The following is a 23922-nucleotide window of genomic DNA, read 5'->3' as shown; positions in this document are numbered from 1 at the left end:
TACCGACGAGGGGAATGCTATTTTGTATTTTTATTTTACTGTTTTACTATGCTGTCTGCTGCTAGGAAGATCTTATAACTGCCTGACCTGGATAAATGAAGGTTAAAATAAAAATTAATGAAATGCAAAATAAAGTATTTTTATGAAATTTGACTCAAACTCAAACTTTATTCATCAGAATCAACAAACAACATGTTTGAATTCATGTGAAGGGTGATACTGAGATCTCGACTGCAGTAAATGGGGCAGGTCTGGCTCAAAAGCGGTGGTTTTAATGCGCAAGATGTCACGCAGGTGGGAGTCACTTCGTCTTGTCCTCGCGCGGTTCTTATTCATGTTCATGACTGAGAATGTCTTCTCACACAAGTATGTCGAGCCAAACAAGCTCAACATTTTCTTAGCAAATGTACGAATCTCTTGGAACCTGTCTTTATCCAGCTGCTGGTAAAAGTTGACAAGAGGGAGTTGTTGGTACAGGCTGCGACACTCTGTGTCACACTGCAGCTCAATGAGCTCCAGCTGCAGGTGGGCTGGAACGTCACTGAGATCCACGGAAACGGTTTGGCACATAGAACTTTTTGGTGAATAATACAATGGAGTTTTGTAGCTTTACCTCCTTCTTCGCTTACTTTGTGACACACTAGGGTTGATTATCCACTGTGCTCGCCAACCATGGCAGGTGCGCCATCCGTAATAATCCCCGTGATTTTATTCCACTTTAATTTTATGTCATGTACGGCGGAACAAACAGAAGCAAATAAATCTTTCCCACTTGTTTGGTCCTTAAGGCTCTGGAGGTCAAGTAGCTCTTCACGCACATTAATTTCACTGTCCACTCCTCTAAAAAAAAATCAGTAACTGAGCGCTGTCGGATGCATCCGTGCTTTCGTCACAGGCTCACGAAAAAAAATTCAATCTCCACTCCTTTTGCGTCCAACTGTCTCTTAATATCAGAAGAAACTTCTTCGCTCCTTCGTGACACAGTGCTACGAGCCAGGAAAACATTGGTGAACTGTTGCTTTTTCTCAGGACAAATGTTCTCCACCATTTTCATCACACAGTCTTGAATAAATTCACCCTCAGTAAAAGGTTTGCGGTGCTTGGCAATCAGCGTTGCCACCTCATAGCTTGCCTTTGTTGCATTTTCATTTGACTCACTGGCTCTTGTGAAAAAGTGTTGCTGTGCCCTTAAACCAGCTTCCAGTTGCTTCAATTTTTCACTGCGTTCGTTCCCAGTTAGCTTGTCGTAATTAGCATGTTCCGTCTGGTCGTGCCTCTTTATATTGAACTCCTTGAACACAGCCACAGTCACTTGGCAAATTAGGCAGACGCAGTTGCTTCTAAACTCAGTGAAAAAATATTCAGACTTCCATTTGTCCTGGAAATGTCGGCCCTCGCTATCAACTTTCCTTTTCTTACTTCCAGTTGCCATTTTAGAAATGGGCAAAAAAGAGATCATGCGCAAAACGGCCCCGCGAGAGTTCAGCCACAAGTTTACTGCCATCCTGTGGTGAAATATAAAATTGCGCGTGTATTTTGTACTGCCGGGCCACATATTATTGGTTTTATGACAGAGGCTTCGGGCCAGTGGAAATATGAACACGGGCCGGATTTGGCCCGGAAGCCGGACTTTGGGCATGTCTGCACTACACCATCAGTGACTCAAACAAAAATTAATGATTTATAATCGGAAATAAATCCTTGTGCAAATGATGTTAGCACGCAGAGCAATTTTGTTAATAAAATATTCCCAATGTCCTTAAAATTCCATTTACATTAAAAACCTGATGTGACCAGATTAAATTATTTTCTGTCATTCGTCCCAATAATTATCTTTCCATGTTTTGATTGCCATTGTAACGGCAAAATACATATGCTCTAGGTGCATCTAAATAAATGTCTATTTGTTTCAGTACTTCAATTCAAAGTGGACATTTTATATATTTATAGATTTAATTTTTATTTTATATTTATATTCATAGGGGGCACGGTGAACGACTGGTTAGAGCGTCTACCTCACAGTTCTGAGGTGCGGGGTTCAATCCCCGGCCCGTGTCTGCGTGGGTTTTCTCTGGGTACTCTGGTTTCCTCCCACATCCCAAAAACATGCATGGTAGGTTAATTGACAACTCTAAATTGCCCGTAGATGTGAATGTGAGTGCGAATGGTTGTTTGTTTCTATGTGCCCTGCGATTGGCTGGCAACCAGTTCAGGGTGTACCCCACCTCCTGCCCGATGATAGCTGGGATAGGCTCCAGCACGCCCGCGACCCTAGTGAGGAGAAGCGGCTCAGAAAATGGATGGATGGATGGATTTATATTCATTCCTCACACACAAATGATTTTGATAGTTTTTTTAATGTGATATTCTAATTTCTTAGGATGGGGAGATTTGAGTTTCTGCTAGTTGCAAACTATCATCATCAAAATGAAAAAAAAATCTAACACGAAATATTTGTGTGGTGGATCCTTAGAATACACACATTGCACTTTTTGACTTGAACTACTGGAATGGATTAAGTATTAATAATATATATAATTTTTTACATGTAAATGTTGTAGTTGTATGATACTTAAACTCCAATCAACATATACAGTACATATACAATACATAAATAAATATAAATATATACTTTATGTGTAATTAGGAAACGTGCATTAGCTTTGTTTAGAAATACTCAATGTATATCGATGGATTGTGCAAGTGTACCTAATGTCCTGTCCAATGAGTATATGATTTGGTGGGCAAAATGAAGTGGTGCGCAATTTGTCACAAACACCATCGCTCAGTTTCGAATTTCATGTTCACGCTTGCTGCGGATTCATCATTTAATTTTAAATACGTAATGTTCCTTGCCAATCCCCAGAATCTTGAATTTCTGACTGATAAATAAATGTAGCGGTACAGTTCTGAGAACCGGGGTTCAAATCCCGGCCTCGGCTGTGTGGAGTTTGCATGTGCCTGCGTTGGTTTTCTCTAGGCACTCCAGTTTCATCCCACATCCCAAAAACATGCATGGTAACATAATTGAAGACTTTAAATTGCCCGTAGGTGTGAATGTGAGTGTGAATGGTTGTTTGTTTATTTGTGCCCTGCGATTGGCTAGCAACCAGTTCAGGGTGTACCCCGCATCCTGCCCGCAGTTAGCTGGGGGCAGGAGGCTCCTGTGACCCTGGTGAGGATAAGCGGTACAGAAAATGGATCGACTCTGAGTGTGTGTAGTCTGTAGCGCATCACTATGACACGAGTTTCATTATAACAATAGAATTCCTTCATTCCTTTTGGCCAAGTCATTAGCTACACCGGCACAGGGGAACGTTTCTATAGAGTATTTGAGTAGTGTTTATGAGAGTGTTTGAGTAGTGTTATGAGAGTGTTTGAGTAGTATTTATGAGAGGAAGACTCACTCATGCACTCAGGATTTTACTAGTGTTATGAGAGTGAGTTGTGTTTATGAGAGTGACTAGTGTTATCAGAGTGTTGAGTAGTATTTATGAGAACAAGACTTTCACTCGCGCGCATGAGAGGATTTGACTGTTTATGAGAGGGTTTGAGTAGTGTTTATGAGAGTGTTTGAGTAGTGTGCATGAGAGTTTTTCTATAGTTGTGTGTGTGAAAGCATTTGCGTAGTAAGTGTGAGAGCTTATCCTGACTAATGTCCCTAATTTTGTAAAAGTGTAGCGAGGTAAAATAATGTTTTTTTCCCACGAAACCTACAATCTAATCAAAGCAAATTGAAACATTGAAAACCAAGTAATGGGACACACTTTAATAAACAAAGATCCACGTCTCCAGCCTGGATCTCTTGTCAGCCCACTGCTCTGCATTTGTGGTAGTTAATGCTCCCTGTCCTTAATTTCACTGGTCTCTCAATTCACTCGTTAAAAAACCTTCAACATTCCCTTTCAGTCCAAAGCCAAAATGTGCGGGATATGCTACACTTAGCCACGGCCATGTGACTACATATGAGCACAATTCCTGAAGGTGAATTTAAAAAAGAGTTTGGTGGTTTTCCATCTGGGCACCTTCACTGAAGACCCCTCGGGATGTGAGCATGTATATTCATAAGAGGTGTGCAGAAGAGGAGAAAGGTAGGCAGGGGGATGAGGTGGTCAGGGGGAGTTTAGTAAGACACCCAGCTGGTTGTCTAAAACTTCTCCTTAGTGACCTAAATTCTGTCAGCCCCTGTCCGTGAGGGACTCGGTGCATGTCCGTGTGCCACGTCCCCATGTGAAGCAAAGCAGATGGTTGGCACCACACAGTCCCAGGTGGGCTTAATGTCAAATTATTTTAAACTGAAAATTTACTCGCACTGGGTAAAATGTACCTTAATGATACTGATACAGTTGTATCAGCAATTATTTATACCCATTGAAGCAAATACGCATTGTTGTATTTGGAAGTGGGTTGTCTGTGATGATCGTGAATATTCTCATTCATTCACGTCAGTCTTTGGTTGTCTGTGATGGAATGTTGCTGACTGTTGTCTGATTGTTTGACACAGTGGGCTTTATTTTCATAGACAGTGCGCCTACAGCAAGGCGCAAATGCTGGCAGTCGTATTTTTGTAAGAGCGCAAGGCTTACTGCGCGTGTTTGCCAATTTGGCAAACCAGTCTGCGCCAAGCTGGGAGTTCGGGCGCAACGTGGGAGTGTCGTTAAAGATGTGCCTGGCAGAGTGACAATTTGGTGGCAGAAAGTCGGTCTAAATTTACTTCTGCTCAGACCATGTCTAAATCCTGTCACAAAGTAGACTGGTGGTCTAACTCGATTTTGGTGAATTTGATTGGGGTACAGGCAGATATATTTAAGTCGTCAGCTGTTATCACTAGCTCATTATGTACACCCACACACATTGTCTGTTGCCACACTTTGGCCAGAGCAGTGACAATGCTCCACTCACACTGCAATTAAAAATCATTCTCTTCAGCACAGACATTTCTCTGTCAAGACTGTTAGTTGCGCCAAAGTTAAAGGAAATGAGAGGAGCCACTTGATTGGTGGCGATTGAAGTCAGCTCTAAACACTCCCAGATTGGTGCAGCCCGCCCACCATCATATCTGCCTGGCTGCGCTTGTCTACAAAATTACCCACACCGGTCTGGCCCACTTCTAGGACACAGTTGCGCCGCCTGCCCTGCAGGATTTACGGCATTCATGAAAATATGGCCCAGTGTGTCAATCACGTCTAGGCAATGTTAAATCCAAAGTAGACTGGAGTAGTCTGACTGTACCCTCATCGAAATGACTAAATTTAGCCCTTTCCTGATGTTCCAATCTTGTCTTTCGGGTGAGATGTATCAGTTTAAGAAGACCTCATTGGAACCAATTCCTATTTAGACAGGGATTTGGCGGCATTTTAGGGCGTTTCAGAAAGAGCACAAAAACTGTGATATAGCAAATAGTTAGAAATAGGTTCCACAGAAAATATGTCAATAGGTGAATTTGTGAATAGTGAATATTGTTGTAGCGTATATTGGTTTTGGATAAAAACGTAATTCATTTTGGAAAAAAGACTACGCCAGAAGCGGGCGCCTGCGTTAACTTCCAGTTTAGTTCGACATAAGTTCAACGTTATAATAAAACTGTCTTTGTCTTTTTAATGGGCACCACGTCCCTTTTTATGTGTAAATTTTAAATAAGCCATATTTTATTTTTCAAATTAGGAAGTGTTCCGAAGCTTTCCTGTTAGCCAGGAAGAGCAGTGAGCCAAGAAGAGAAAGGAAAGAGAAGGCGGAAGTTAAGGGTTAAATACCCAGGGGGCGTGTCTAAGGGACCGGAACTGGAGAAGACCACGCCCATCGCCTCGAATCTAGACTACAATTTTAACCCATAAAATGGGTTTAAAAATCAAATATTAATGTAAAACACTCCCAACTTTGTACTCTTACTCATAGATCAAGCATGTAGAATGATTGTCTAAACTTTAGTCTTGACAAATCAACTAATTGTTCAATACAACATCATTTAGTACTGTTTGGCTTCAAATCAAGAGGAACAATTCTCAAAGTCTCACAGCTGGACCTTTAAGACTGACACAATAATAACACAGACATTGAGACCTACATAGAATATTCCTGAAGTTTTGCTTGTTACAAACATGGGATTTCAATGTCGACAGGCAGTGCCTCTAACCACCACTGGGGGTGATCGTGTTCCAGCACTTGTCCCAGAGTGCTTGGCCATTTTTGTCTCAGTTCTGCACACCAAAGGGTCTTTGATGAATGGAAACCCAGATTTCTAGGGGAGCTGTTAATTAGTTTAAGGTCCGGGTTATATAAACCAGGCTTCCTGTGACTGTCTGGCTGAGCGGGGCAGCAGGGAGGAATGCAGAGTTTATCAGTTGAGGGGGGGGTTGCTATGACAACCAGGCCATTGTCACTACACTGCTATTAGATTTTGTTCTTCTGAGTTCACTGTCACCAAACAGCGCTCGTATCTCAGATTTTTGCTCACAAGTCAAAGCAAAAAAATTGCCTCAAAAATTTTTAACAACTCTTAAGTTGGGTCACTCGAATCTCAAGGCACCATTGTACTTCAACCTCCTCCATATACAAGACGACTATTACAAAGAAAGAAGAGAACAAAGTTCAATTTTTACAAACTAAACTTTAAATGACATTGATTTTCAATTTAAAATGCTAATGCACTGATTTGATTTGATTGTGGGCTTACTGTGAGGCATGCTGTTTATACCTTGCTACACACTGATAAATAAACATTGGTTCCTCACTGAGAGAAATTATTACATTCACACATATGGCTTGCCAGATGTATAATAAAAATTGTTTATATAGTTATTATGGAATAGTTTGATGTAAAATGCTCCTGGAAAAAACGAGACAATAAAATGCATTTATTTATCACATTTGTCTCTGAAAATGTATAATTTTCTCCAGTACACTAAAAAAAGGGATGACTAAAAAAGGTTTTTCCACATAACAGTAGTACATAGAGACAGACAACCATTCACATTCACAGTCATTGGAAAGGACGTGATCCCACACGAGCTGGCTGAAAGTCAGACGAATTAACCACTACACTTTCAATAACACATTGTCCTTTTCAATTCTTAAATAAGCTGGGAAATGAGTCACCACAGGGAGCTGTGAATCATAGTCTATGTTTTCATTGCACCTGACAGCAACAAAGGAAAGCCCAGTGTGACTTTACCCATCTAACGGGACAACAAAGGTTACGGTGAGTGCCACAAAAGAGAAAGTGTTAAGGTTGTTAAGGTTCTACCAACTAAGGAGACCTCGTCGTATCACACGAGAGTGTCTAAATACAATAAGTTGGAAGGAGAGTGGGAATCAGGAGTTAGTGGACAACACTATTTTTTTGTTTGTTTGTTTTTAGTCTGTTTGCTGGTTCTGACAGGTTGAGAAGTCAGTCACAATTGCAAATTACACAGACTTCAGCAAAACTTCCTTAAGCCACCAAAGCATAAAATTGCATTGTGTGGTGTGACATTGTAAGACCTTTTAATAATGTATTTAAATACTTCTCATTCAATATCATTGATTAATTAAATTGTATATACAGAGCAATGTCAAAGTCCCTTTTACACAAGGCCAGATCAAAATTATAGCTGCCATCATTGAACCAGCTAAATCGATACTCTCTTTGTTTATCATTAAAAAAAAATGTAAGCTGGCCTTGAAAGTAGAAATCTAGGAAAAATAATGCTGAGATATTCAAGTGTGGAAGACAAATTTCATTACTTTATCGATATAATGACATTAACTGTTGACAACATGCACTGCTTTAATTATTTTTAGCTTTTAACTGTCACAGTTTAGTGTGTAATTTTTTTTTTTAAATGAACATATTATGCAGGTCACTTAAAATGACCTGCCGACTAGTTTAAGACTGCTTACCATAAACTTGCCGTATGTCTTCAAGACCTATATCAACTAATAGACCGATTTTATTGGCTGGTCATCTAAATAACAATGAAACTCACTTACATTTGGTGCTTCCACAACTTATGATAAAACTTTTTATTTGTAAATGACTAAAAGCCAACAAATAATTGTAGGAATTAGATTTTTTTATGTATTAGATTTTTCATATGACCATTTCTTTTCCTATTTTTAAAGTAATATTTATAGCCTTTCACAAATTATACCTTTAATGTCAATATTTTTTTTTTAAGCTCTCAAGTGTGCTTGCCTTCTGCGTGATTATTGGACATCCAATCTGAGCTCAAACTGAATTAATCAAATACCTAAAACGGGGAAGACAGCTCTCATTGGTATTTTTAATGAATCCCTGTATAACGTTTTTACTGCCCTGTGCAAGAAAATATATGAGGAAAATTTAAAAAAATCACTCATGCATGCCCATATACTAGGAATATAACTATATGTTCAATAGCAATAAACTACAAAGTATTATAAAACTCCAAAACTGATTGAATTTCTAAATTCACAATCTTCCAGACGCAGACAATGATGTATTTACCTCTGTCTATTTATTTGTTCATGTAAAGCCTACCAAGCTGCTATGAAGATAACGTATTCATTATTTCTTACCTCGACAGTGGACTCCTTCATCGTAGCCATCCTCACAGTCTCTTGCACCGTTGCAGAGTTTGTTGAAATGAATACATTTTTTTGTCCCAATGCACTGTATGTGATTGAGTGGACATTTGATCACCACGTCCTGTGCACCTGAAAAAGAAAAACAACAATCCTTGTTATACTTTCGCTTCCTGCAAAGTAGAAAATCCATCCGTCCAGCCATTAGCTATACCGCTTCTCCTACTACATCGACGACACTGTTGATTTGTTAACAGTAAATCGCAGGGCACATAGAGACAGACTGGGTGGGAAGTGAACCAACAAGTGAACAACTACATCATCAGAGACTGTGGAATGTCCTTGGCTAATGTTTTAGTTTTTTTCCAGCATTTTGCACAACACTTTCTATGATGATATGAGCAAACTGTGGTGTTTAGCACGTCTGCCACTCAGCTGTGAGATTTTGGGTTGCAATCTCAGCTCAGGCCTTCCTGTGTGGAGTTTGCATATTCTCCCCATGCTTGCATGGATTTTCTCTGGGTAATTCATCCCACACTCCAAAAACATGAACATTTGTTCAAGTGAATACTCTAAATTGGCCATAAATAAGAATGTGAGGGTGGATGGTTGCTGGTCTGTTTGTGTACTGCAATTGGCTTGCAGAGCAGGGTCTACCCCGCCTCTTGGCCCAATATCAATTAGGATAGTCACCATAGTACCCAGATTATATAAAGGATGAAGAATGGATGTATAGATTAGAGGTTAAACGATTAGTCGACAAATCGCCTTTACTACTCTGCATCAACGTTTAAAAATTTGAAGTTGACTAATCATGTTTTTGGCATCTCTTCTTCCAATTGGGCAATATACAGAGGACTTATGACTCGCCAGACTGATGATGTCGCTGGAAAATAAAGCTCTGTGGCTCAACGAAATGTCTGGCCAACCAGGCGACACCGTCTTCATACATTCGCGGGGGTCCCAGAATACGAAAACAAGCTGGTGTCAATGAGAATAGAGGTTAGCCTCACTAGCTTCGGCTATTCCGATCACCACTCGTCTTAAAATAGTCTAAACAGTAGGATGTGGGTACGGTGGCGATGAACGAGGGCAGCAGCATGAAGTGAAGCTCCATCTTCGTCGCCAAAAGTGAGACAGAAAATAATTTCTATGCTCAGATAAAAGCAGAAGTGAAATAGAAACAGTGAAACAGAAAAATACTTAATTTGTTGGAGCCTGGCTCAGATGTCACGATTTATGACATGCCCTGGGCATCCAGCTGGAAGGGGGGCATCCAAACAGTTTAGGGCAGGCAGTAACCCCCACTCCCCTTTATAAATTACCCTAGACAAGATCTTATTTGACTTGGACCCCGCTGAAGATTGTTTTTCAAGGGTGGAAAACTTGATTAGCATTTGTTTTCCATACAGGTAAAAAAAAAATTCCAGCGTCTTTTGAGATCCTCCTCAAAGGATAAAAGAACATTTTTGTGTGAAACAAAATAGCCTAAGCGTATGCAAATACATTTGTACTTCACAGTCTTGCTCATTGCACCGCACAGATGTTTGCAACCACACATGAAGTCCCTTAAAAAAGGAAAAAAAAAACATTTAACTCCCGCTGCCAGTCGGGCGGACAGCAGAGAGCAGCTGTTAAAGAATTTGTGAGACACACAGATGACCCTCACTCATGTGGGAGCAAATAAAACACAGCTGACCATCTCTAACTTAACTACACCACAATTCCCATTACAAACGCGCCATTACAAACTTCGCCTCATGGGAAGATTTATCACTCGTGTGATGGGATCTGGAACAATCCAGGAAGTTATCCCGCTCGTAAGACGTCACATTCCAGCACACATGGACCATCTTGCCTGGCTGATTACTTATTCAAAGCATCCATTTCTACTTTGAAATGTTTCAATTAATGTGCCTGCTGCAGTGAAGGGCTGTCACGCTGTGATGATTTACACAAATCAAGTATGCGAGCATGGCTTCCATAATGACAATAAAGAGTCAGGCTAGTATCTCCTCCCATGCATTTCCATGGAAATGTGGATGGGACCTTGGTCTTTAATTCATATTACTTGGCTGTCTTTTTAGTACCACAGTTTTACGCAGTGATTTAGGTAAGTGCCCTTGTCTTTGGGAGTTCATATTTCAAGAGAAATTGTTTATAAAACTCTCACTTTGTATCTTAAAAGTACAGGTTAAGCTCAATGAATTAAGAGTTCTGTATCGTAGAAAATTTTTCAGGAGTTCCTATGCAGATTAATCAAACATTACAAAATACACTTTAATACTAATACACTAATTCCGACCCTTATTTGTACATTAAAAATAATTTTCCTTGTTTCTAAAGTAATATTATTTTTTGTTCGAGATGTTGAATTTGGGGTTTTCGTAAGCTATGAACTATAATCATCAAAATAAAAAAAAATAAAAAAAAATAATCCTGAATTTATCTCTGTGTGTAATGAATGTATACAGTGGTGCTCTGCGATACGAGTGACCTGACAAGTTTTTCAAGATATGAGCCGTCGTTTGGCCAAATCTTTGATTTGACTTGCGAGCAAACATTTTAAATACGAGCACTGTATGGTGGCAGTCAACACAACTCAACTCACTTCACAACAAGCAGCACTTTGGCAGATAGCAAACAACTCTTCAAAAAAGACGCTTCAAGCTTTTTATTGCCACTCCCACTTGAAGTTTACTGTCAAACTAAACATAACACAAAGACATTTACATGCTATCTATTCAAAACCACCACATATGTAATTTTGCCTTAAAGTCCGCAAAATTAATGCAAACAGATAATGGGACAAGCCATAGACGGTATAATAGCTTAACATCTGTGTTTCGGTGTTATAACTCTTTCAGCAACAGATATTTCAACAGTAACAGTAGTGCAACATATGTAGACGGGTAATATGACAATACTCACAGCCATATATTCCTTATCCTCTGTGAAGATTGACTACTGAGAAGCTGAGACGTTCTCCACGTTCAGTATGTTCATGTCTGTATTATAATGCTCCAGGTTGGCTAAGGTGCACACACCAGAAGGAGCAAATCAATGTCCATTGAATTTAAGCAAAAAACGTGGCAAAAAGTGTTGAATTATGTACATTATATTTAATTATGACATTACTGTAGGTTTTGATGACGTACAATATTATAGTGGTGTTTTTCTGATAGAAAAACAGAAACATTTTTTTTTTTTTTTTGGGTGGCTGGAACAGATTAATGACATTTCCATTCACGTCAATGGGGAACAATGATTTTGGACATGAGCGTTTTGAGTCACAAGCGTTGTCACATAAACTTGTATCTCAAGGCACCCCTGTATAATATATGAACATCACTATTTGAATTGAACTTGAATTGAAATAAATGGAGTTTTTGACAATATTCTAATTTATTGAAATTCACCGATATATGACATGGATGGACATGAGGAAGTTGCCCCCAAGGGGGATGTTGAAGTTTCAAAAGCCAGACTTTTCCCAGTGAAAGGGTTCAGCACCCACACTTTTCCTGCTGTTATTAATAACAACACCGCACCCCCCTGGAACTTAAAAATGTTATGGTACAACCCCAACACTTTTGTACAGCTTGCTCTGCCTCTGGATGGACAGCTACATACTGTAGTTATATTAATGACACGTGGACAATACCCCAACAAAGGGGATATCCCTCATAAGGGAGCACACAGTGTCCCAGAACATTCAATACATTCACACCCATTTGGCAAATGTGCTACTTAACGCACAGCTGTAAAGGTCCCTGACAAGCTAACCGCGTTGTCAACCTCTCTCCTCTTTTCTCGCCACATGGGTTCTAATCTAATGTGATAAGGGGAGGATGGCAAATGAATATTCAGTGGCTCGGATCTGTCACGCAAAGGTTCACAGATGGTCTCCCAACGGTGGCTCAGAGTTGCTCTCTCCTCTTCCAAACTACTCAACTTTGATGAATTAAAGCCAGATGTACACTACAGTAAAATTCATTTCCAATCTTTTTTGAGAGGTGGTCCATTAATATATACATTAATATATATATATAATACATACTTCCATGAAAACACAGTCATTAAAGCAATTCAGGAATTTGTTTGAATTCAATGTAAAGCTTTCCCCACTGTTTTGTGAATTAGCTTTTTATATGTCTCTTTTTAAGGCCACAACGGGAGAATTTTGGGTACCACCTCTGCCTCACAAAAGAGGGTTTGCGCCTCATGCTTGCGTGGGGTTAACCGGCAACTCTGGCTTCCTCCCACATTCCAAAGCAAGTGGATGCTACAAGATTAAATTGTCCATAAGTGAATGCGAGCGAGAATGGTTGTTTGTCTCTATGTGCCCTGCAATTGGTTGCGTACCAGTCCAGGATGAACCAAGCTTCTAACCCGAAGTCAACTGTGATAGGGTCCATCTCACCCATGACCTTAATGAAGACATAGAGTTGTTAACAACCCGACCAAATTTGAAGGATTAAAAAAAAAATGGCAGTTATATATAATGAGGCTTCAAAATCATGAAAAATTAAGCCATTATCTACGCTTTCAAACGCCGTGCTATTTGTCTAGCATCTTTCTTACGCCTACAAATCCTTACACGTCTGAGCCATGAAAATATATCCGCTTAAAGTTTCCAGTGGCTGGAATTGAGAGGTGCTACAGTAGCTACCATCTAGCTTGTGAGCTAACAGGCTTGGGCCGCGTAATAACTAAATACAGTGGAACTTTAATTTATGAATGACCCAGCTTCCAAATGATTCACAATGATTTGCTAGCGAAACCACCATTATTTCATCATCATAAATTGTTTTTTTTCACCTATTTTTTATATAATGGCCAATACACTATCAGAAGCACTGATCACAAATTACAACCTACAAAGCCCAATTCCAATGAAGTTAGGACATTGTATAAAAGTTGGATTTGCAAATCATTTTCAATGCACTACAAAGACCAGATATTTCATGTTGAAACTGATAAACTTCATTGTTGTTGTTATTGTTCTTCAAATATTCACTCATTTTGATTGTGATGCATGCAACACGTTCCAAAAAAGCTGGGACAGGGGCATGTTGACCACTGTGTTACATCACTTTTCCTCGTACCAACACTCAATCAGTGTTTGGGAACTGAAGACACCAAATATTGAAGCTTTGTAGGTTGAATTCTTTCCCATTCTTGCTTGATGCACATCTTCAGTTGCGCAACATTCCCGGGTCTCCGTTGTTGTATTTTTTGCTTCATAAAGTGTCACACGTTTTCAATATTTGTTCCATGAAATCGTATTAATTAATTCCCAAGCAGTCTATTCCATTTTGTTTATTCTCGATTTGGTCCTTTGGTAGCATTTATCTTGGCTGCACCGCTTCCAGTACTTGTATGTGCACGTTTTTTTCATATTTTTTTTTACAGAACACATCTGTAGCGACCATTACGCATTTAATGATCAGCATCCCTGGTGAGTATGATGTTTTTTTACGATCAAATTTTGTTAGGCTTTTGTCATGTTATTCGACACACATTGATTGATTGAACCGCTTCAGATGATGTAAGGTCCATATTGTGTTATCATATAATATTGATGGTTTCTATAATTGTAATATGATAGAGGTGGTATTAAGAGGTGGACTGAGTCGAGTAAGTCCTACATGTTGGTTTTGGGTGTGTTTAGTCAGTATTTCTGCGAAACAATTATTTTCTAAATCTAGAAGAGGCGGGACGGTGGGCAACTGGTTAGAGCGTCAGCCTCATAGTTCTGAGGACCCGGGTTCAATCCCCGGCCCCGCCTGTGTGGAGTTTGCATGTTCTCCCCGTGCCTGCGTGGGTTTTCTCTGAGCTCTCCGGTTTCCTCCCACATCCCAAAAAAACATGCATTAATTGGAGACTCTAAATTGCCGTAGGTGTGAATGTGAGTGCGAATGGTTGTTTGTTTGTATGTGCCCTGCGATTGGCTGGCAACCAGTTCAGGGTGTACCCCACCTCCTGCCCGATGATAGCTAGGATAGGCTCCAACACGCCCGTGACCCTAGTCAGGAGAAGCGGTTCAGAAAATGGATGGATCGAGAGAAGAGCTGTGATTGTTCACATATCAACCTTGGTGGAGATCTGGGCTCGGTTCCCCGATAGTAGTCAAGTTGTTTTTTGTTTTTTCACTGTCCAATCAGGTTCAAGATTACTGAAGCAGACACTTATTGGTAATTACATTTCCAAACATCACAAACTAATTTGAACAACGCATTGAAAAAGTTCATCAAGGTGATGGCAATTAAACAGCGTCATTGCACATGAATCTTGGATGGCTCCGTCAGGCAGAATAAACATAATTAGCCGTGTATGTACCTCATCAGTATGAAGGATCTTTAAAATAACTGTGACAGACTCAATGTTGTTTAGAGTCCGAAGGCATGTTTGGATTGATAAAGTCATGTTAAAATTGATCAAGTGCTTGTTTAAAATTAGATGGTGCTCGTTTAATATGAAAAGAAACAGTGAGACATGCAAAAAATGAAATAAAATACTGAGTAAATAGAAATAATCATAGCATAGCGCAGTTTAGGTTTAGATAAATTAATAAAATGCCGAGACGAAATGGACAAATAATCTTAACACCAGTTTGAACATCACCTTCACTAAGAGGCAAGACAATTCCCTGGCAAAAAAAATAGGAAATATATGCGTTCGCAAGAAGAGCGAGAAGGATTTAAGTTCTACATCAATATTTATTAAAGAATTTAATAACACAGCGATAAATTTGAGGAAAACGGTCCTGCTTCGCCTAAACGCAGCACATACATTAATGTCTGCCACTGCAGCAAGCAAAGCCACAGGGTGTTATAAACGTAATGCAAATATGGATCACCTGGTCAATAAATAATCTGAAACATGTTTTTCAGGAAGCGGAGGAGCAAGATTATGTGATGTAAATGAGGGAGATTGATAAAGAGGTAGCCAGACCAATGTAATGTTAAGAAAGAGTTTTGCAGTAAAAAGCCACCCACTCACATCTTTGTTACTATTACATAAATCCAGGTAATTTATTATTTATTAAAGGGTTTAAAGGGTTGAAAATATCCTAAAAGCACAAGCAACTGAGATTGAAGTTGGCTTTATTTCTTGGATCTCCTGCTGCTTTACCTGGTGACTAAGTGTGATTTCGAAGTAATTAAATTGTTGACAAATAATTAAATTCACCCCTCCTTGGGCAATCATCTCATCATGGTGGAGGGGTTTGTGTGTTCCAATGATCCTAGGATCTAAGTTGTCTGGGGCTTCACGCCCCTGGTAGGGTCACCCATGGCAAACAGGTCCTAGGTGAGGGACCAGACAAAGCACGGTTCCAAAAACCACTATGATCAAAAACGCAAATGGAGGTCAGTTTCCCTTGCCCGGACACGGGTCACCGGGGCCCCCCTCTGGAGCCAGGCCTGGAGGTTGGGCTTGAAAGCGAGCGCCTGATGGCTGGGCCTGCACCCATGTGGCACTGCCGGGCACAGCCTGAAAGGGTAACGTGGGTCCCCCTTCCTATGGGCTCACCACCTGTGGGAGGGGCCATAGGGGTCGGGTGCAGTTTGAGCTGGGCAGTGGCCGAAGGCAGGGACCTTGGCGATCCGATCCCCGGCTGCAGAAGCTGGCTCTTGGGACGTGGAATGTCACGTCTCTGGCAGTGAAGGAGCCCGAGCTGGTGTGTGTGCTTGAGACGTTCTGACTAGAAATAGTCGGGCTCGCCTCCACGAACAGCTTGGGCTCTGTTACCAGTCCTCTTGAGAAGGGTTGGATTCTCTTCCACTCTGGAATTGCCCACGGTGAGAGGCGCCGAGCAGGTGTGGGTATACTTATTGCCCCCGGTTCGGCACCTGTACATTGGGGTTCACCCCAGTGGACGAGAGGGTAACCTCCGTCCACCTTCAGGTGGGGGGACGGGTCCTGACTCTTGTTTGTGCCTATGCACCAAACAGCAGTTCAGAGTACGTGCCTTTTTTGGAGACCTTGGAGGGGGTGCTGGAGAGTGCTCCCGTTGGGGACTCCATCGTTCTGCTGGGGGACTTCAATGCCCATGTGGGCAATGACAGTGAGACCTGGAAGGGCGTGATTGGGAGGAACGCCCCCCCCGATCAGAACCCGAGTGGTGTTCTGTTATTGGACTTCTGTGCTCACCACGAATTGTCTATAAGGGTGTCCACACGTGCACTTGGCACCAGGACACCCTAGGTCGCTGTTCGATGATCGACTTTGTGGTCCTGTCATTGGACTTGCAGCTGCATGTCTTGGACACTCGGGTGAAGAGAAGAGGAGAGCTGTCAACTGATCACCACCTGGTGGTGAGTAGGTTCCGATCGTGGGGGAAGATGCCGGTCCGACCTGGCAGGCCCAAACGTATTGTGAGGGTCTGCTGGGAACGTCTGGCAGAGTCCCCTGTCAGAAGGAGTTTCGACCCCCACCTCCGGCAGAACTTTGCTCACGTTCCGGGAGAGACGGGGGATATTGAGTCCGAGTGGACCATGTTCGGCACCTCCATTGCAGAGGCGTCCGACCGGAGCTGTGGCCATAAGGTAGTCGGTGCCTGTCATGGCGGCAATCCCCGAACCCGTTGGTGGACACCAGCGGTGAGGGATGCCGTCAAGTTGAAGGAGTCCTATCGGGCCTTTTTAGCCTGTGGGACTCCTAAGGCAGCTGATGAGTACTGGCTGGCCAAGCGGAATGCAGCTTTGGTGGTCGCTGAGGCAAAAACTCGGGTGTGGGAGGAGTTCGGCGAGGCCATGGAGAACGACTTCCGGACGGCTTCAAAGGAAATTCTGGTCCACCATCTGGCGTCTCAGGAGGGGGAAGCAGTCCACCATCAACGCTGTGTATAGTGGGGATGGGTGCTGCTGATCTCGACTCGGGACATTGTCAGTCGGTGGGGAGAATACTTCGAAGACCTCCTCAATCCACCGACAGGCCTTCCCATGAGGAAGCAGAGTCTGGGTTCACTGAGGCGGGCTCTCCTATCTCTGGGGCTGAGGTCACCGAGGTGGCTTGTCAAGTTCATTATGAGGGAGAGAAATGCCAACATGTTGGAAGTCGGACAGGTTTAGGCACCAGACAATCGAACAGAGTATGTATATGTATTGTATAATCAGAATATGTATTGCAGTAGGTAGAAGAAAAGTAGTATTAGTTAGGAGAAAGTACTGTATGTGTGGCGATCATGAGAAAAGATGACATTGTTCATGGCGTGAACGAGTAACAACGTAAAGCTCTCGCTCAGTCTTGTGTTTTTATAGCTTGAGGTGTCACAAATGCAAAAATATTAGGGTCAAAGGTACTGTTCTGCTAGACATGTTTCTTCTCACAAAAAGCTGTTTTTTTTTCCCGCTTTTTGGTCAGAGACCAGTGTTTTTGGTGTTTTACAGCTGACTATTTAAGGACGGAAAACGCTAAAAAAAACTTTTTCCCGTGAGGTTTGGTAGGGTCGGTACTTATATTACCACAGAACACAATATTTTGTTGTTCTTAAAAGATCTATCAAGATGCTCTAAAACGGCTGGCAATATGTGGAAGTCTGCTTTGAAAATGGCTGGCAGTGAAGGAGTTAATACAAACTTGCATGCAAGGAGACAGTTCAAGTACAACCTGATGTGTGTTCTAAGAAGTGTCTGTCTACTTCTCCTTAGGCGAGGTCCAGTGTTGGGAAGATTATTTTGGAAATGTCGTTCGTTACAATTACAAGTTACCCTGTTGAAAAAAAATATTTAATATAAGTAATGTAACTTTTTATTTTTTATTTTTTTTATTTAATTTTGAATTAACGCATCAACAGGACCCTTTCTTGTTTCCTCTACAAAAAGGGGCTTAATAGCATCCATCCATACATTCTCTATACCACTTTTTCTCATTAGGGTCACAGGTGTGCTGGAGCCTATCCCAGCTGACTTTGGACGGTAGACCTGGTACACCATGAACTGGTCGCCACCCAATCGCAGGGCACATAAAAACAAACAACCATTCACATTCACACATGGATAAAAACCATAGATCCTTATTTAGGAATTAATCTCATATTTGTTCTTTACACAAATAATTATGACAAAGTATGATAAAATGTAAATACATAATAACAAATTTTTTGTTGCATTAAATGTGTACAGCTTGTGGAAAACCACCATGTTGACCTAATAACAAATGTGCACAATTTAGACATTATCACTGTATATGACAACCCAGATAAGTACATGTTCCATAAAAAAGTCCAACATTATAAAGATGAAACTGTTCAAAAGTCAATGTTCTTTTATGTGTTCAAAACCGTAACTATGAGTATAACCTTTTAAAAATCGCAGATAAACTAGTAGATTGCATCACAAGGTGGTGCTTCGAGGTCATATTTGGAAAAATATGTCACGTTTGCGACTACAGCGGAATAGTACATGACCAGAGAGAGCCAATCACAAGCATCGGCTTTAGAAGAAGGAAGTGAGATAAAGAAAAATCTGAGCTTTTGCAGCTATCTTTCCAAAAGCAACTAATTTATTTACACGTTTTCTCCCAGTAATGTAATGCATTACAATTACATAAATTTTGTAGTTAAATTACATTACCTCGTTACATGGAATTAGTTACTCCCCAAAACTGGCGAGGTCACACACGTGACCAGGCAGTTATCATCTGCCTGGAGATGACTCATGGTGAACTCATAGGGTATATTCCAAGTATTCCAAATATTCCATTGCCCTAAAAATTATTCCGCTTCATCATCATGAAGGGTACGTTCAATGGACTTACTCTCCGTTTAAAGGAGCCAGGATTAGTTATGGATCACTGAGGAGGAACCAGAATATAGGTGGATGGCTTATTAAAATTATTTAGGCATTGAATCTTGTAAATTGGGGCTTGGCGGATACAAATGCATATAATGACAAGTTAACTGAAGATGTTCAGTGTATCAAAATGAACCTGCGTACAAGATCACAAAGAAATAGCTATATTTAGAGAAGAAAGTAAAAACAAAATGTGATGAAAACCAAGTTGAATCAAACTGTTTTCATGAAATGGAAAGACACAGGTAGAAGGACACAAGAGAGGGCAGGGGCTTTCTGGAAAACGCCCAAAAATCATTCAGAGAGGAGGCCTCACTGATCGAACACAGTGGGTAAAATATACCAAAAGAAAAGACACTTCAAGGAATACTCTGACTGAATTAACTGACATACTAAATGTGTAAAACATCACAAACATACTGGTATGTAGTCTTCTAAATTCCAACAGTTCTTTGGCTGACAAGTTATATGCTGTCCTTAACTTATTCACTGCTAGTCGTTTTCAAAGCACAATTTCATGCCAGCTGTTTTGGAGCATTTTGACTAATCTTTCATGACCCACAGAATATTATATTGTTTGACAATATATGCACTGAACCTACCAAAAAGAAAGAGTAGACGCTCTTCTTTCACCGGAAAAAAACATTTATTTCTAGCTTTTTTTCGTTTTTTAGAAATAAGCAGTAAGACATGGGTTGGTTTCACCCAAAAATAAATAAATAAATAAATAACTGAAACATACCGATTTGTGGCCAAACCAAAGAAAACAAGCTTTTTCTGAAAAGTAACATGTCAAGCAGAACAGTGACTTTGCCGCTAATTTTTTTTTGCTTTTTGTGACACCTCAACATATAAGACAACAAAAACAAGACTGAGAAAGGGCTTTTGGTGTAAAATTTATTTATTTTCAGATATACAATTAAGAAACAGGGAGACACGCCGACTCAACGCGTGGTTCGAGTTAAAAGTCAGTGGCTTTTTTACATGACGTCCTCATTCACTCCATGAACTGTCATCTTTTCTCACATCTGCGAGACACATTCCACAACCTACCACAACACATATTCCGTTTATACCATACATATACATATTCAGTTTGAGTGCAAGGTGCCGTAACTTGTCCGACTTCTAACGTGTTGGACGTTACAATCACAGAGCTTGTGCTGAGCTTGTACAGAAAATGATGCAACGCCGCCATCTACCGGAATCTATTAGTCATTACAGTGGTTTGCGAACCTGAATTTCACAGACAAGCTCAATTTCACACCGACCCATTGAAAAACGTACTTGACGAATGTATTCGTCGGTGGCAGTAAGCAGACGGATTCCAGTTGATGAATATAAACGTCCATGGGAGTGAATGAGCAAACAACAGTGAATCACTGCGGGATATAGAGAGGAGAAAATGAGTCATCGAGACTCAAATGGCAAAATGGGTTGTGTGAAAACATAACAGACAAAGTACTCTAAACAAATCAACAGATACTAAAATACAAGACAGAAAACAATTATTATGAGAGAGCAATAAAAGAGGCAGTTAAAATCACAGAACAACACGTACACTACACAACAAAGCGCTCACTTCACAGTATTGGTCACACGTTTAATACATGGAAAGCAAAGTACAACGTGCTGCATTTGATCTCAAATCACATGAAGCTGTTCAGTGCAGAGCTGAGGCACCTGACATGCACTTACCACTTGAATTGAATATTTTAGTGATTGTATAATGTTGTGGAAACCTGAAAGATCCCCAACTCAGATCGTCATTCAATTAAGAAAACACTGTTGTACTGAAGCAGAATCATGCAAATTTAATGATTTTTAGTAAATATTAAAAGACTCTCACATGCTCAATGAATAATTTGTACAAAATGCATGAGACACAACACCATCTAACCTTGACGCGCTTGCAGTGATGGCATGTTTGTAGGATTTCGAGTAAACAGAAGAGTTGTACCTCTGTGGAAAAGTAATGTTAAATTATGCAAAAGGCCCTGCCCTTCAACTTAATAACAAGGTTCTACGCTACATTACTGTCTAAAGTGCCGTCCAACTATTGCCAATTCCCATGGCAAATAGCCACATTTGAGATACATTACTTTCAATATGGGAGTTCTTAACTAGCTTTGAGTGCGCGTGAATCAGATCCATCTGCCCATTCTGTGTAAAATTGCATTTAAACCTTGGGAAGTACACCTGAAAAAACGCTCTGGAAGAGGCAGCACCAATTTTCAGTGTGCTAAATGACCCATACATGGAAATGGGTCATAGGTGATTTCGCATGACTCTTTTTGTAACTGGCTCCAAGTCAGCCCTAAGATCATTCAGAAGCTCAAAAATTGCATTTTCGATGTGTTGCAATAATTTCTGTTCATATGGCATTTCAAAATGTTTACAATAGGGCGAAAGTTCTCCCCATTGACTTTCATTTCTCCTGCAATATGCTGGCACCACTGTGTGTGCCGGTTTGCACCTGGTTTTCAGTTGCTGTATTGCTGTAAGAACGCGAGATCAACCATTGCACTTTGTCTCTGGTTTGATCGATTACATTACACGTTAAATTGCCTATAGTCCTCCCAAATGGACTGTGCGCCAATATTGCCTGTTTGACAGACACAATCTTGGTTGCGCCCGGTTAGTATATCCGCTGCCATATATGTTTGCGTGAGCAATCCAGTTCACCCTTCTTTTCCCATGTGCAAACCTTTATTAAATCAGGCCTATGAGTCTTCATCAGAATTCATGTTTTCCAAGTCCACTGTGTTGAATGTGGTGACGGCGTAAGGTGTCACGAGGTGTCTTTCATCACCTCTAGATAATAACGATGTGTAAAGCTCTTCAGTCTAGCTCTTTGGAAAGACACAACCTTGTTATTTGAAAAAGGGCAATAAGTGAAAGAAACCAAACGAGAGTATTGTCTTCGCCTGAGCGAAATCAATGATGATTGGAACCAGCCAAGTTGCAGCCGTGAAACAAAGCTTATGTATATGGAGTCAGCAACTGACCCCTTTTATTGTCTTTACCTCTGGCATTGACGATTTAGAGGATTTAGTGGTAGAAATGTCCACAAGATTTAAAATAAAGCTCCACACAGCAGCATTTCTGACATGAGCCACAAGTCTATAAAATCCTTTCCCAGAGGATTTATGAAGGATTGAAGTTCTAAGACACTGTGTGCTAACGTGCAGAATAAATACAAGGTTTCATAAAAATTACAATAGAGACACTATTACCAGAATTGTGTCTCCCCTGTCTCAATCCTAAACACGTTCTATAAACTGCTTTGACATTTGGAATTCCTTGTTGACGCAGTCACATCGCCAAACTCGATGCTCAGCTGCCCCCAGAAAACAGCTGGGGTTTGACACTGCACAGATACTGCTCCTTTGAACTACACAATGGGAGAATTGCCATTTTACCGGGGTTTCTTTTGCAATTCGTGCAGGCTTTTTCCTCCCCTCGAATAACTGTCTGTGGGGATACAGTCCCAGGAGGCCTGTGGCTGAACATCTAAAGCGGTACCGCCTCCTGTTCGCTGGGTATTCCAATGTGAGGCGACCCTCCCTTCTCTCCTACCCACAGAACCTGAAGATGCAGTGATAATGTCTTTCTAACTGAGGGCAGAGCTGGAAGAGGTCATCAGTGACCACAATATTTTATTCTAAAAGAAAAGCAAACAGCGGCGGCATGGTGGGCGACTGGTTAGCACATCTGCCTCAGAGTTCTGAGGACTGGGGTTCAAATCCCGGCCCCGCCTGTGTGGAGTTTGCATGTTCTCTCCATGCCTGTGTGGGTTTTCTCCGGGTACTCTGGTTTCCTCCCACATCCCAAAAACATGTGTAGGTAGGTTGATTGAAGACTCTAAATTGCCCATAGGTGTGAATGTGAGTGCAAATGGTTGTCTGTTTATATGTGCCCTGCGATTGGCCGGCGACCAATTCGGTGTGTACCCCGCCTCTCGCCCAAAAGTAGCTGGGATAGGCTCCAGCACGCCCACGACCCTAGTGAGGATAAGCGGAACGGAAGATGAATGAATGAAAGCAAACAGCTCCTGCCTCCTAACAAAAAGGCTTATGTACTGTATGCACAGGACTAAATTATTCACAGACAAATCAAAGCATTACTGCATTAAATCCAAGATATTTAGATCGATATGTTGTTCTTAGTTTAAGCCGTTACTGCTTCTCATTTCATATAATAAAAATGCTCTTTATGCCCATTTTCCCATGATACTACAGCCTATCTTTGAAAAAAGTAGAAAATGTTCCAGTCCTGCCTCCAGTTCCAGTTTGCAGGGTAAATCTGATCTAATTCTGCTTTCTATCAATACATAATCCATGTTAATGAGCTGTGCATGATTCTTGAATGAACATGCAAGGTCTTCTTTCTCCTGGCATTGTAAATAAAACCGGGCCTGGAATAATCGATGTGATGATTAATGGCCTTTCAGATATTAAATGACTTAGCCCTAAGCAACCACACAGAGGTTGCATCATACAGTATTTCTCATATCATAACAGGATTTTAACAACTTTTGGTATTTCTTGGTGGAAATAGCTCTGAAAAGTCTTTAGATTAG

At 40.9% G+C, this 23922-nt stretch overlaps 1 protein-coding gene across 8 annotated transcripts in view; it reads right to left on the bottom strand.

Moving 5' to 3' along the window:
* lrp1bb (low density lipoprotein receptor-related protein 1Bb) overlaps positions 1 to 23922 on the bottom strand; it is a 341490-nt gene that overhangs the window by 222587 nt on the left and 94981 nt on the right. For all 8 annotated transcript variants that reach the window (XM_061691330.1, XM_061691337.1, XM_061691332.1 and 5 more), the window contains one exon: positions 8536 to 8673. In XM_061691330.1, the coding sequence (XP_061547314.1) occupies positions 8536 to 8673 (138 nt within the window). The remainder of the gene's footprint in view (positions 1 to 8535; positions 8674 to 23922) is intronic.

The sequence above is a fragment of the Phycodurus eques genome, chromosome 12, assembly GCF_024500275.1.
Source record: "Phycodurus eques isolate BA_2022a chromosome 12, UOR_Pequ_1.1, whole genome shotgun sequence".
Taxonomy (NCBI): Eukaryota; Metazoa; Chordata; class Actinopteri; order Syngnathiformes; family Syngnathidae; genus Phycodurus; species Phycodurus eques.
This window is presented reverse-complemented; position numbering and strand designations above follow the sequence as displayed.